The sequence below is a fragment of the Acanthochromis polyacanthus genome, chromosome 9 (genome assembly GCF_021347895.1).
Source record: "Acanthochromis polyacanthus isolate Apoly-LR-REF ecotype Palm Island chromosome 9, KAUST_Apoly_ChrSc, whole genome shotgun sequence".
In the NCBI taxonomy this organism is placed as follows: domain Eukaryota; kingdom Metazoa; phylum Chordata; class Actinopteri; family Pomacentridae; genus Acanthochromis; species Acanthochromis polyacanthus.
The window spans coordinates 35,499,117-35,513,734 of record NC_067121.1 but is presented as its reverse complement, the minus strand read 5'-3'; the positions used below and the strand labels follow the sequence as shown (position 1 = coordinate 35,513,734).

General features: G+C 38.8%; 1 protein-coding gene across 1 annotated transcript; it reads left to right on the top strand.

The window, feature by feature from the left end:
• The first annotated feature begins 84 nt into the window (after positions 1–84).
• urod (uroporphyrinogen decarboxylase) lies at positions 85–11,782 on the top strand. The gene is made up of 10 exons (XM_022191683.2): positions 85–234; positions 2,066–2,178; positions 2,385–2,464; positions 2,600–2,662; positions 4,924–5,121; positions 5,204–5,365; positions 8,460–8,594; positions 9,003–9,103; positions 9,436–9,502; positions 11,268–11,782. The coding sequence occupies exons 1-10, from the start codon at positions 212–214 to the stop codon at positions 11,430–11,432; spliced, it is 1,107 nt and encodes a 368-aa protein (XP_022047375.1). The 5' UTR covers positions 85–211; the 3' UTR covers positions 11,433–11,782.
• The last annotated feature ends 2,836 nt before the right edge of the window (positions 11,783–14,618 follow it).

Here is a 14,618-nt window from a genome sequence, read left to right as displayed (position 1 = left end):
AAGAAAGAAAGAAAGAAAGAAAGAAAGAAAGAAAGAAAGAAAGAAAGAAAAACATGCTCTTATTTTGAAGCCTCGATTCCACTGGTCACGTGATTTTCCAAGATGGCCGCTGTGAGTCTAAATGACAGTTGAGGAGCTGCAGGTCGCTACAGACGTCTGCAGGAAGAAATAGATGAGTTTCTGATCAGTCTGTCTCCTCATCGCTGCCGACATGAGTAAGAACGACTTAATCCTGTAAGTAAACCTGTCTGTTACTCTGAAAATGTCGTATTTTACTACGTTTATGTTGTCGCATTTTTGTAGCATTTTTGCTGCTAGCGACCTTATGAAACCTGCCTGAGTCATTCTTATGAAAACATTTATTTTTTAAACAAACAGCAATGAGTCCAGTATCATGTCCACCGTTTATAATCCAGTCTGCGCAACAAAAATAACCTATTCCACTTTATTATGCTGCGATTAAACCCTTATGAAGTCAGCTTCTAGTTCTGTACAGAACCTCATTCAGAAATCCAGCGGTTTAATACGTTTTGCTCTTATTGAATGGTTAATTCCGTTTCAGACATGAATTATTTGCTTTATCGCATCCTTGTGGATCTTCTGATAATTTCGGCACATGGATTCATCCTTCTACTAAATTGTACATATTTATTTGGTCCCTGTAATTTGGCTTTTAGTGAGAAAACGACTTTAAAAAAAATACATCTCTTATTACAGTATAATTAACTAACTTTTACGGAATGAAAACCATCTAAATAATGACAGTAAAGGAAAAAATACATTTAGTAAACAGACATTACCTTCAAATTATACATTTTATTGTGTTCTTTACTTATTTTAATTAAATACATAACAACTTTAGTAGTTCTTTTGTAAAAATGTTTTGTAAATGTCCTGACAGATAATCCAGTTGGATTTGCGGTATATATTTTTTAACAGTCATTGTGAGTAATAGATTCAAAAGTGTGTAATGAAGCAATGACACATGAGATCAAAAATATGACACACAAGGAGGAGTACATAATTTGTAAAACTATGGCACCAAAGTTTAACCCTGTAAGACCAAAATATAGAAAAAAAATGAGAATTTTTTTAAATAAATAAAACTAAATGTGAGTATTACACACACACACACACACATATATAATAAAACATAAATAATAAATATGATATAATGCAATATATAATATCATAAAATAGTAATAATATGTTTATTATTATTTTAGTTTTTTTATTGCATTTTTTTTCTATATGTACAAATATAGAAAAATATGAGAAAAAAATAGATAAACCTAAAAAAGGCATATATGAAAGAAAATAACGTTAAACTTTTGTACTTTTGTTTACTTCTGTAATTTTGCAACAGGGGGTTTTACAGGCTTAAACCCTGAGTCGGACAAGCTGTGCAACTTTCTACATTTCAGCGCTTTGCTCGTTGTTTCAAATTGTGATTTTAATCTACAACCTTTAAGATTCTCCACCCTTCTATAATCCACTTTTTAAAGTCAGAGTTAATAACTAATTTCCTGCAAACCTTTAAGGTGGTCAAGTCAGATTTGCATCAGAGTCGGTGTGTGATGCATCATTTGTCCGTTCATTCAACCGTTTCTCTGCTGCTGGGAGGTGATAAGAATGTGGAGGAGTGTTATCGCTCATGATCACGCTGTCATTTACACTCCTCAGCTGGATGACCAATGTGATTGTGAGGAAAGGGAGGGTACGCCTGTGTTTTAGATAACACAAGCAAGCTCCTGTATTGTTAAGTGATGAAAACAACGCGGGGAAGAACCCATTCATGTAATTTTGAGATTAAAATTAAAACTCTGAGCAAATCAAACGGCTTTGCTGCAACATTTTCCAACTCTATTGCAGATTTACATCAGTTCGTTCTACAGTAAAGCTTCATACCATCAGTGTGGAGATGATTAACAGAAGGAGGAGTAACAAATGTGACTTATTGTGACGTTCTCCTGAATTCCTCACTAAACAGCACTAATACTTGTCTTCTGATGTTGTTCTCCTTCCACCTGTGTTCAGTCTGACGATAACATACAATGTTTTACAGCCCCAAAGACTTTCCTCAGCTAAAGAATGATGCATTCCTGCGAGCGACAAGAGGCGAAGAAACCGAACATGTGCCGGTGTGGTGTATGAGACAAGCTGGAAGATACCTGCCAGGTACGGACCTTCTTTCATTCCTTTATGACTTGGATGTTGACAATCTAAAATCAAACACAATCTACATTTCCAAAAAAAACCTCAATACCAGCAAATACATTTTTAAAAAATGTGGATATTGTTGCACATGCCTAGTTGTTGTTGTTTATTCTTTATTCATGGTCCTCCAAGCTGTTCACTAGTCTGTTCTTGAATCTTCAATGCAGAGTTTCGCGAGTCCAGAGCAGGGAAGGACTTCTTCGAGACGTGTCGGTCGCCGGAGGCCTGCTGTGAACTCACTCTGCAGGTATCGATGTGGATCTGTGGAGAAAAATCGACATTATTATTGTTAATAATCAACCAACTAACATGTATTTGATACTGAGGATGTAGAGGGATTAATAAACTATCTTCAGGATATAATTTCTTGTTCTTCTTTCAGCCTCTGAGACGTTTTCCCTTCGATGCTGCCATCATCTTCTCAGACATCCTGGTTGTCCCACAGGTAGGGAACATGTATATGTTGGAACTTAAACATGCATTAATCACTTTTTCTGACACTCAAATTATTATAAAGTAATGCAAAAGAGGTTTTCTGTAGGGCAACATCCAGAGCTCTTTTTGACTTCTTTTAACTTGTAGTTCTACTTTTATGCCCAGCAAATTTATCACGGCTTAAATGAGCAAAATGGACAAAATTATATAACTATATGAACGGATTTCCGAGTAACGTCTGAGCAGGATATGCGTAGGCAGGGAGCAGAACATGACAGATGAGAGTTTCTGAGTAGGTCAGTGTTTGAAGTTGTTTTCTGCCTGAACTCTGTTTATAGTTTTACTTTGAAACTGCAGAAATAAACACTTGTTTTAAGGTAAGACAGTTTGTGTGTCCGTCATGGCTGTTTAATGGAAATGTGTTGATCAGGTTCTGTGTTTGGGATTCACCGGCAGCTGATAGTGGAACAGACTGATTGCTTTGGAAGGAAAACGCATCACGTTGTTTGCTTATAATTCTCCAGAGAGAAAAACTAACCTGGCGTGCGTAATGTCTTTTGATCCTGTGTGGCTGATCAATAATACTGATGAAATCCTATATTGACACAGTTTGTTAGGAGAGAAACTCTGCTTGTTTACACTGCAGTCATGTCTGCTATGGGCTTTTGCTTTCACTTATTTGTATTCACCATCTGACATACAGTCATGGAAAAAATGATTTGACCACCCTTGTTTTCTTCAGCTTCTGGTTCATTTTAATGCCTGGTACCACTAATGGTAAATTTATTTGGACAAATATAACGATAACAACAAAAATAGCTCATAAGAGTTTCATTTAAGAGCTGATATCAGACATTTACCATGGTTTTCTGGATAATAACCAAAATCACTGAAGTTCTTTCATTCGTAGCTGTGGCACTGAACTGCCAAAAACAGCTTTTAGACATTCCACATTTTCTTTTCTGTCTGTTTTAGTCTCATGATCCACACAGGAGTTACTGCTTGATTGCATAACCGTTGTTTTGATGACTGCAGCCATGGGTCTCGCCATTCCTGTTGCACAAATTCAAACTAATTTGCTTTATTTTTGGGCTCGTGGTTCTCCATTTTGCATTTGATGACTTTTTTTCCATTTGGATTTAGATCTGGTGATTGAGCAGCCAAGGCATAGTTCTAATGTTCTGGTTCTCCATCCGGGCTTTAACTGACCTTGTCTTGTTGGAAAATCCAGTCATTGGAGGCAGGAAAGAGTTTTCCAGCTGATGGAAGAAGGCTGTTTTTAAGAGTAGACCCACACATGACCTGGTTCATTCGCCCTGTTCCACCCAAACTGAAACAACCCCAGATTGTCCCTGATCCACCCGCGTATTTTACCGTAGGGGCAGACAGTCTGGTTTGTAGCTTCTCCAGGCTTCCTCCTAACCAGTAAGTTGTCTGGAATGGGCATCAACTGAAAACTGGATTCATTCCTGAAGAGAACCTTAGCCCAAGGGATTCTTCCTGCCCTGTGTGACTTCAGATCAGCTTCAAGAAGTCGCTTTCCAATTGTCCTTGCCCAACAAGTCCCAATTCTCCACAGTGTTCACTCATTTTTAAAGTCCCTGGAGGTCTGACGATGACTCCTAACACAGGAACAGATGACTAAACTAATTATTGTGGAAACTTGTCTTTTTGCACATCTTTAAGTGTTTTATCTGTCAGCTTTTTTTGATTGTTTACTGCCCCCTATTGGCCACAAATGGATTCAGACACCTTTGTATAGCTTTTTATTGTATTGTAGGCACGGATGCAGGCAGAATTTTTTGTTGTTTCCATCAATTGCTCATTTAAGTCGTATTTTTGAGTATTTCAGTGGCACAGTCACCCTCTTTTGATGACTTTTGTTGCACTTGAGATAAGCTTCAACTCAAATCAAGTAAGATTTTGCGTAAATGTGTTTGATTAACGACTTTACGGACCCTCTAACTTCTTCTCACTTGATACCATGGACAATTTAAGTCATATATATATATATATATATATATATATATATATATATATATATATATATATATATATATATATATCAAGACTATATATATATCAAGCTACTAGCAAGCCTTAATGATTGGTGCACGGCCAAAAATCAACCAAATATAAAGAGTTCCGTCATTCTTCCAGTCACTGAGAAGCTACTCACCTTTTGATGTTATGTTCAAGATGCAAACTGACCATCACGAGGATATCTCCATGATGATGGTGCAACATCTTTTGCTTTCATTCCCCCTCCAGGCCATGGGTATGGACGTCCAGATGGTGCCAGGTAAAGGTCCTACATTCCCAGAGCCCCTGAAGGAGCCAGAAGACCTGCAGCGTCTGCGGACCAAAGTGGACGTAGACAAGGAGCTGGGCTACGTCTTCAAAGCCATCACACTGACCAGACACAAGATCGAGGGCAAAGTTCCTCTGATTGGATTCACTGGAGCTCCGGTTAGAGATGGATAAAGACACAGATATGTATAAAAGCATGCACACACAACTGTAAATCTTGCTTTTCTTCCTCCCTCCACAGTGGACGCTCATGTCCTACATGATAGAGGGCGGAGGCTCCAACACTCACTCTAAAGCGAAGCGTTGGTTGTACAGACACCCTGATGCCAGCCACATGCTGCTGAAGATGCTGACGGATGTGATCGTGGAGTATCTGCTGGGTCAGGTGGCAGCAGGAGCTCAGGTCAGACCGCTGTCCAGTCTCATGAACCAACACCTTCATACACGCAGATTTACCAAATGACTCGATATGAACTTGCTATTTTTGGAGCTCTGAGTTAAAATGAAGAGCATATCAGCTTCCCATGATATGCTGGTAGCTGATAAGATTAAAAAATGTTAAAAATCAGATCTCAGAAGTTAATCTTAACACATATAGTGTCGGGTATTACGTACATAAAAGATACTTGGTGATAGTGGCGGCTGCTGCAGCACTTCTTCCAAACAAACCTGCTTCTGAGCATCAGCACAAAATGCAGTGGAGGCAGCAATTTTGTTCCCCAAAAAACTGAGCACACCCTCAGAGCACAAACCTGGATTATTACACCCAGTCTAGACAGTCACACAGCAGAGTGCAGCGCTATTTTCACTGCAGTGTTCAGTATTTGGGGCAGCAGGGTGCCTCTAAAGAGTCTGTCGTCACACCTGGACAAGCACAGCTCCTCGTCCCTCTGAGCATCTCTGACCTCTGCAATGAAACATTTAGCTCTCCATGGTAATTTTGGAGATCATTTGAAACTTTTTAAGGCATGCAGAACATGCTAAAGTATTAGAAAACAATAATTGGATCATCTTACATAAGTATTTGATTAATATGAACGTAGTAAAACAAAGCATAAATGTTCATCTCTGAATTAAAGTCAGTTGAAACTGCAGATAATAAGAGTATTTGAGGATTTATTTGTAGCTAAAAACAATGTAACAGTCACAGCTAAGTTTGTGAGAAAACTGGGGTGAAGAGTAAAGGTTCTGAAATATTTAAAAAAATCTGAGTATTCCACAAAAGTAACAGAAAAAAGTTAAGTCCAGCTAACTCAACCTGCTTACAAAGTGGAGCTATCTTAACTGTTCTCCCAGAAGAGCTAGCTGAAGTAGCTAGCTTACTAGAGGAAGTGTTCGCTTACTGAAAAGCAGTAAATTTGGAAATACGGTGAACATATCTGACCTGACACTTGATAAAATTCTTTTTAATCATGATTAAACGAGTAAAATTTTCAATCACATCTCACAGAAATAACCCACCACAGACTGTAAACGTCAGAACTCCACTTCAGGGACATTTCATGTGTCAAATCTGCAGGTTTTTACCGTTTTCCATGTCATTTTGCTGCATTGAAACAACACGTGAAATGATTACAATTAGGAATGAGGGTCATTTTTCATGACTACATGGTGTAAAATGAGATGCAAAAATGGTAAAAGTGGATTCTGATTCCATGTGCAGTGACTAAGCATTTTATTCACACAGCTTTTATTGATATCAGCTTGTAGAACACTGTTCTTATTGTCAGATTTAATAACAAATAATGTTAGCTGGGTTAAGCAAAGGGACAGCTAAACACACATTTCTACAGATGTGTTTTGATGTCCCTTTACTTAAAACTCCTTATGCTGTTATTCCAGAAAAGTATTTTACTCAGTTCGTACTTCCCTGTAGTTTATTGCTGAATATAGACACGGATCTTTTAATGTGACTCGACTTTAATGCACCAAGTTCATCAGATATCACCTCGTCCTGATATCTGCACACATCTGGCTGGCAGCAAAACATCCCTACAGACTGAATATTGCACCTCTGGGTTTATATCCTGTAGCCACAGATGACATCTCGTCAGCAAACACAAACAGAGCTCAGATCACTGTGCCGAGTCTTCTCTGTCAGCGTGTTTCCTCTCATATATCCTTTTCCGCCCATGTGTTGCCAGTGGCTAATGTGAAACCATGAGAGATCAGCTGCCATTTCGATCAAATATGAGTGAAGCGTTGCATTTCTGACACAACAAAAACACCCACAGCTGAGAGACACGCAGCACACGGTTGGAAAAACCTGTAGTAACCACCAGATTCACTGTTTATTGTGCAGAAACACTCATTTCATGATGATTTCGTAGTTTGGGAATGGAAATTAGCCCAACTTCACAACACAACGCTATAGAATGTTTATTCCTTCAACCTGTTGACATGTGAGCTGGTTTCCTAAAAGCAGAACTGGTGCTAAACTGGCCGAATCTGGATGGAAAAGAGGCGACAGATGCGATCTGTAGATTGGCTTTGAGAGAAAGAGTCAGTTGACACACGAATCAGAATCAGAAAGGATTTATTGCCAAGCAGGTTTTCATGAACAAGGAATTTGATTTGTTCAAACCACAAACTGTGACATGAAGATTGAAGTGTTGTCACTTTTATTAACAAGATAAAGAAGAAGCAGTTGCAGTAAATTTATAAAGGATTTATAAACTGTGCTGTTGGGACTTAAGTGAGTCATTTAGCTAGCTGTCATCTATAAATTACTTTTTGAGTTAAAACTACATTTTTATGTATGTTACAGGAGCTATATTTTCACAAAGTCGACACTTTTCCCAAAATGTAGCCCAATTCTCGGACAGAAATTGTTATTTTTCATGTAAAATTTGATCTATTGCCAAAAAAGAAACATCTGTCATGATTATCTCAACTTAATAAAAAGAACAACTATTTTTGAATCAGCTCATTTAATTATTGTTTATCTAATTGTTCTTAAATTTTGTTAATTAGTTGACATTTTAGTGATGTCCAGTCATTTTTTAGTAATAAGTGACTGATCCATAATAAAAAATGATGGAATTTGTACAGACATGAACACAAAAAAGATATTTTTTTTTACTTTTCATAAAAATCTATGCAAGATATATCCCATGGATTTCAAAAGTCCCTCAGTTATATCTTGTCCCAATCCATTTATCCACTGCAGATGTAAACATTTAATGAAAGATAACACGAATCAAACCACTGACTCATTCAAATGAACACTATGAATGATCACAACATTTAATATTTTTTCTTAGCAGCAATTTTACAAATGACTACATTGTCCAAAAATAGACATTTCCTCAGTTTTATGTTGCATCTTTAGTAAATGATTTGTTTGAAGGTGCAGGATAGGGTTATTTTCATGAAGACTGGCTCTTTCCTCTGGATCATTAACACTGTCAGAACACTGATCATGCTTTTCCAGCTGTAACTTACCCACATTTATCCAATTTAACTCAAAGTAAATCTCCTCTGTTTGTGTATCTCAGGCTCTGCAGGTGTTTGAGTCTCACGCCGGCATTCTGGGACCTGCAGAGTTTAAAGAGTTCTCCCTGCCGTACCTCCGTGACATCGCACGCCGGGTCAAAGACAAACTGAAGGAGGCAGGACAGGATGTCCCCATGGTAAAAAAAATACACGTTTTTAAATTTAGACACCCACAAACACACATATACGGTACATTCTGACATGCTCGAACACGTTTCAGCATAAAAATCACTGCAAAAGCACAGACTCTTTCATCCTGCACAGCGGCTGCACACGAGTCTGTTTATTTATTCATCTGTTGCATCGTTGTGTTTGTGTTTTGGTTATTAGTCGCTGCTATATTAGTTTCGGCTCTCGCTTCTATTCTTATCTGCACCGTGTTGCTTCAACAACACTGAGTTTCCCTGGAGGGATCATTAAGGATTCATCAGGTCTGAGGAGAATCTCTGTTGCACTTCATCGCCTGCAGGGGGCAGCATTTCACCAGAAATGGGCCTGAATGAAGTTTCCTTGGAGGTTTGTTCATTTTGCTTGCCTCTTTTCAGATTGTGTTTGCGAAGGATGGCCACTACGCTCTTGAGGATTTATCTCAGTCGCATTACGAGGTGGTCGGGCTGGACTGGACCGTCGACCCGCGATCTGCACGGTAACAAACTATTCAGTCTTTGCACTGGTGAGTTTCAGCTTTCAGTCACACATCGGCTCATGTTTGTGGCTCCTGTTGTAGCTGCTAAGATCCGAAGCTCTGAAACATTTCTGGAATGTGAGACGGATCAAAAAGCGGCAGAAATGAAGCTGCTGTCGCCGGTTTTTGCAGCAGCAGGTTAACCATTGCTGACCTCTCCCTCAGCCTGGTGTGTCACCGGGTGCAGGATCTAAGTCAACAAAACGTCCACTTTTCCTGCTCTGCTCAACAAATACGTAACCCGCTGGTTAAAGGATTAACTCGTGTGTCCTGTGATGTGTGCATGTATGCAGGGAGCGAACCGGAGGGAAGGTCAGCCTGCAGGGCAACATGGACCCTTGTGCTCTGTACGCTCCAAAGGTAACTTCTGCTCCCACTTAGATCAGGATTTGTACTGACGCTGACATCTGGAAGCCTTTTCTCTTTCTCAAAGCTGATTATTCACATGAGCAGAGTGAAATAAAGAGAGTCAGACCTCCAAACATTTACAAAAAAACCCAAAACCATCCTCAGTGAATCTTTGTGAAGGAAGAATATAAATAAATAGTTACTGAAACTACTTAGCTGGCTGATTAATGGCCTACTACACTGTTAAAATGTGCAAGTTGTTGTGCATGAATGCAGACATTTCTCTAAAATAAGTTCAAGCTGACAGACAGAATTGGCATCCGCTGTCTTTTATTGTGCTTTTAACCCTCCTGTTTTCTTCACTTAAGGGCACCCGAAAAAAGAAAAGTTTCTTTGTCTGAAAAAATTCTGCAAAAAAATCTCAAAATTTCTGAAAATTTGCAAAACCTTCAGGAAGGAAAATTCCAATAATTCCTTAAAAGTTTTATTTTGAAAAAAAATCCCCCAAATTTGGCAATTTGGTGGATATTTTATGTGAATGTTCTGATGAAACATTCTTAACATTTCTTTTTTTTCCCACCAAAAAATGTTCAAAGATTTCCCAAAAATGTTGAAAATGTGGACCTCAGAAGTTTCACTGTGAATTTTTTTTTTTTCCAAATTTTCAAACTTTAAAACGGGTCAATTTGACTGGCAGGACGACACGAGGGTGGTTTTGATTGACTCTGTGCTTTTGATTTCTGATGGGACATATTGTTTTAGATTCTACAATAAATGTGAGCGGCGTGGAGAAAAACATCGGCACCCTAAACTTGATGCTTTGTAGCGTCACACTTTTAAAACAATCCCTGCAATTAAGTACTTTTGGTAGCTTTTAATTCAACTTCTTCACTGTGACTGTTCCATTTCCTTCCAGTTAGATGGAAGCCTTCTGCCAGCTTTTTCATAGATGTTTCATTTGGATTAAGATCAGGATTTATTTCTTCTTCCATGGAACTGTTGATGGTGGAGGTCAGCTTTTGCTTGTTTTGGAGGTTTTCTTGGTTCTTTTTCCACCTGAAATTTCCTAAAAATACCATCAGCTGTTGCTACAGGAGCATCAGACTGTTTGGAAATGCAGTTTGTAACCTTTAGCTCGTAGTTAATTTCTTTCTAACCTCCTCAGACGTCTCTCCACTTAGCACAATGAGTTTTTCTCCGTTTAAATCAGCTGAATGACTGATTAGAATGTTGAAGATTCCAGTGATGCTGATTGAAGACAGACAGTCTCTTAATTTATCACTGATTCTAATCATCGTGTTCAAGGAATTTTGGAAGATCTTTGTGCAACAAGCAAGAATTTAGCTCTTTACACAGATTCTTTGGTTTATTCTGAGGCAGGTTTTAATTCTGATATTTAAAGCTGCGAGCAGCGTTTACCGGGTCCTCTGCAGAGACGCTGATATGACGTTCCTTTATCCACTCAGCTAGACAAAAGTATTAAACAATTAATCATAAACGACGCCTCAGTCACGTAAAAGTTTTCACATAAATTCTTTACTGTCCGATAACCCTGCTCACCCGTTCCAAGTGTTTTCTTTACTGCTATTTTCAGCAGAATTATATTGATGGTTTGAATCCTATTTTCATTCCAGTGTTTTGCTTCTTATGTTTCTACCGGTTCCAGTGAAGAGTACAGTTATAGAACTTGTTGGTCCTCTGACCCAGTTTGAAGAAAAACACCTCCTGCTTCATCCTTAACCGTAACCCTCCTCTTTCTTCTTCTCTTTTCCTTCAGGAGCGTATTTCTGACATCGTGAAGAAGATGCTGGAGGGTTTCGGCACCAGAGGCTACATCGCCAACCTGGGCCACGGCCTTTACCCCGACATGGACCCGGAGAACGTGGGCGCCTTCGTGGAGGCCGTGCACCGGCACTCCAAACAGATGATCAAACAGATGTAAAGAGGACGTGTGTGAACCAAACAGGCCTTATGATGATGAAAACATTTATTTTACTGTGACAAGTAGTAAATATTGGTGTTTAAATACAGAAAAATTACATCTTTGCTTGAGCGGTTTTCCGCAGGAGGCTGAATAAATAAACTAATACGAAGATGAAAAACATCCAGATCAACATAAATTCAGCATGTTCTCATCCAGTGATGAAAACAACATGTCGCTTTTCTAAGACAAGATTTTCTCTTCATCTGTAAAATGTTTATCTGAGCAGGAGTGGATTATGTGTTTGGATTGCGAAGGGATGACAGCATTTTTGCAAGTACATGTACATTAAAAACGCATTTTAAGTAGAATGGGATGGTATTTGTATTAAAACTGAATCTAAGGTCTAAACAGCTCTGACTAAAAGCTTGTATGAAGAATTTATCCAATCAGAATTCCAGAAAGCAGCTTCTAAATGTCAACATCTTTCAGTCCAAACGGAGCTCTTCATCGCTTCTTTCTCAAATTCAGTCGAAAGTGAAAAACAAAAACGGATCCAAAGCGCTGTGAAAACAAAAAGCCGGTGATTTGGCAGAAGGGTTTCGTCGAGGGACTCTTCTGCTGCAGCTTATGAAATCAATGTTTTAAGGAAAAATGTCAGCACACAGCAGTGGATCATCCTGTCACCGAACATCTTAACTGAACAAATCCCTGCAGGAGCGCTTTTATTTTTACCCCCACTGATAGAAAATCTTTTAAGAAACAAACCGAACAAGAAGATGCCTTGTGCTGTTTTTTTTGTCTGTTTTTCACCCTAAATCAGATTTTCTATTTTTTCCATCAGCTCACTCTGGGAGAAAAATGGTTTCTAGAATAAATGACAGTAGAAGCTGGGAATGATTGATTAGATTGTTTCCCACAATATTAAAACCTAAGTGTCCTTATGAATGTTTTTTACATCCAGTTAAATAAGGATAGATGGAATTTCTTGCGAGTAATGTGTTGCTTTTTTTATATTAAGTTATTAAAATCAGATTTGGCCCAAACATCTGGCCTGAGCTTCGGCGGCTCATCCAGTACAGGCTTTGAACAGGGTTTGATTCTTCTTTGTGTTCTTAAACTCTGTTTTGACTCGGTGACCCAGAATCTACAACGGGATTTTTTTCCGCAGAGGAATTTGTTTTAGCCAGAGATTTTTAAAAAATACTACTTTCAACCGCTTTTGTTAACTGGGGTTTCATTTCCTCGACACTTCTGTTCACGAAAGGGTCAGAAATAACAGTAAAGTTAATAGATTTCTGTTGAAAACGGTGTTACAGAGCCACAGCCTTGACTCTATTGATCCATCATGCTTCGTATCACCCCCCCCAAAGACCCATTATGAACCATGAAAAACCAGCATGCTTTTACACTGGTGATTTTACATGTTTTAGCGTGGGAAATTATCAGATTGTTGAACTTTAAAAGCACAAAACACTTTGCTAGGATGTTGGCAGGTTTAATATTTGATACAGGCATGGAAAAATGATCAGACTAGCCTTGTTTTCTTCAATGTTCATTTCAATGTCTGGTACCACTAAAGGTATGTTCCCTGAAGAATACAGTGAACACAACAAAAAAATATAGCTGATTCCATCATACTTTGTGTCCTATTTGACATGCTGAAGCTTCACTGTATTCCCATACATACACCCCCTGTCAAAAGTTTTAGGACACTTTCTCATTCAAATAAAGTAGAACCTGTCCTACAACTTTTGACAGGGGGTGTATCTACCAAATGTGGTACATCAGGCTGAACAAAAAAGTCAGTGACGGCCACATTCCAAACCCAACAGGAAGTGAGCTACTTTGCGTTGAATGTCAGATTTTGCCCATTTTTCATTTTTTTCTAGAGCGAACTCCTCCTAGGGGGAAACTCCAATTCACCTCAAATTCGGCCAGTACATACAGGAGGCCTTAATGATCCAAAGTTATTAAAATCTTTTTCCAAAGTCAAAGGGCGTGTCCGTGGCGGCCTCTGGAATTTTGATCCTTCACCATGAAATTTTAAATGCTGTGTAAATGTCCTGAACATGCTCCAATCTGCCTGAAACTTTACATGTATGATCAGAGTCCTGCCCTGATCACATCCATATGATGAAATACACCCCCTGTCAAAAGTTGTAGGACAGGTTCTACTTTATTTGAATGAGACAGCGTCCTAAAACTTTTGACAGGGGGTGTATAAGAGGCCATGTCATGTCATCAGCAGCACATGTAAAGGTCTGGAGTGGTTTCCTGCTGACATTCAAGTTGTAGCACAGTTCAGAAGTTGTCAGCTCTCACATAACACCTAAAGAATTATGTGAACCCACAAAGGCAGCCATCTTGGCACTGCGGGAAACTGCATGAGTGAGAGACAGGTAGCGAAAAAACTGAAGATCTCCAAGACAGCCGTTCATTACACCAAAAAGAACAATCCCAACATGGTTCTACCAAACTGCTAGCTGCTCAGGAAACGTCTTTCTATCCACCAGATGACCGTCACTCCTCTGTTCCTGTGTCAGGAATTGTCCTCAGACCTCCAGGGACCTTAAAAATGAGTGAACACTGTGGGGAAATGGGACTGATGTCAGCTCTCCAATGAAACTCTTAGGAGCTATTTTAGTCGTTTTCATTATATTTGTCCAAACAAATGTACCTTTAATTGTACCAGGCATTAAAATGAACAAGAAATTGAAGAAAACAAGGGTAGTTTAGTCATTTTTTCCTTGACTGTATATATTTATCATTTCTATTTTTAGCAACATAATTTAAAAAAATGAATTAATGAATCATCAAGGACTTCCGCTCATACTTGCCTTAATTTTCCTGATTAGCTGCACACAGGTGTAGATAATTATGTCCAGCTATAAGCAACAGTCACTTTATGTGCACTTATAAGAGGGTTTATTTCCTGCCATGTATAAATTCAGCACCAGATGTTGTAAGATCACTTTTTATTTGACATTTGCATGATTTAGTTTGGTAACTGCACCACAAATCAGTGAGGAATTGAAGCTCATTGGACACTAGAGCCTCAATATTCAACAGAATATTTAAAAAATGAGCACTTTTAAACTTTGTTTTAATGTCCTATGTGCAGACTGTGATTGGAGGCTGAGTTGAGGCCCAGAAAATGGGACAGAGACGTGACAGTGACGGCGGCTGTAAGTGGGACAGAAGTGA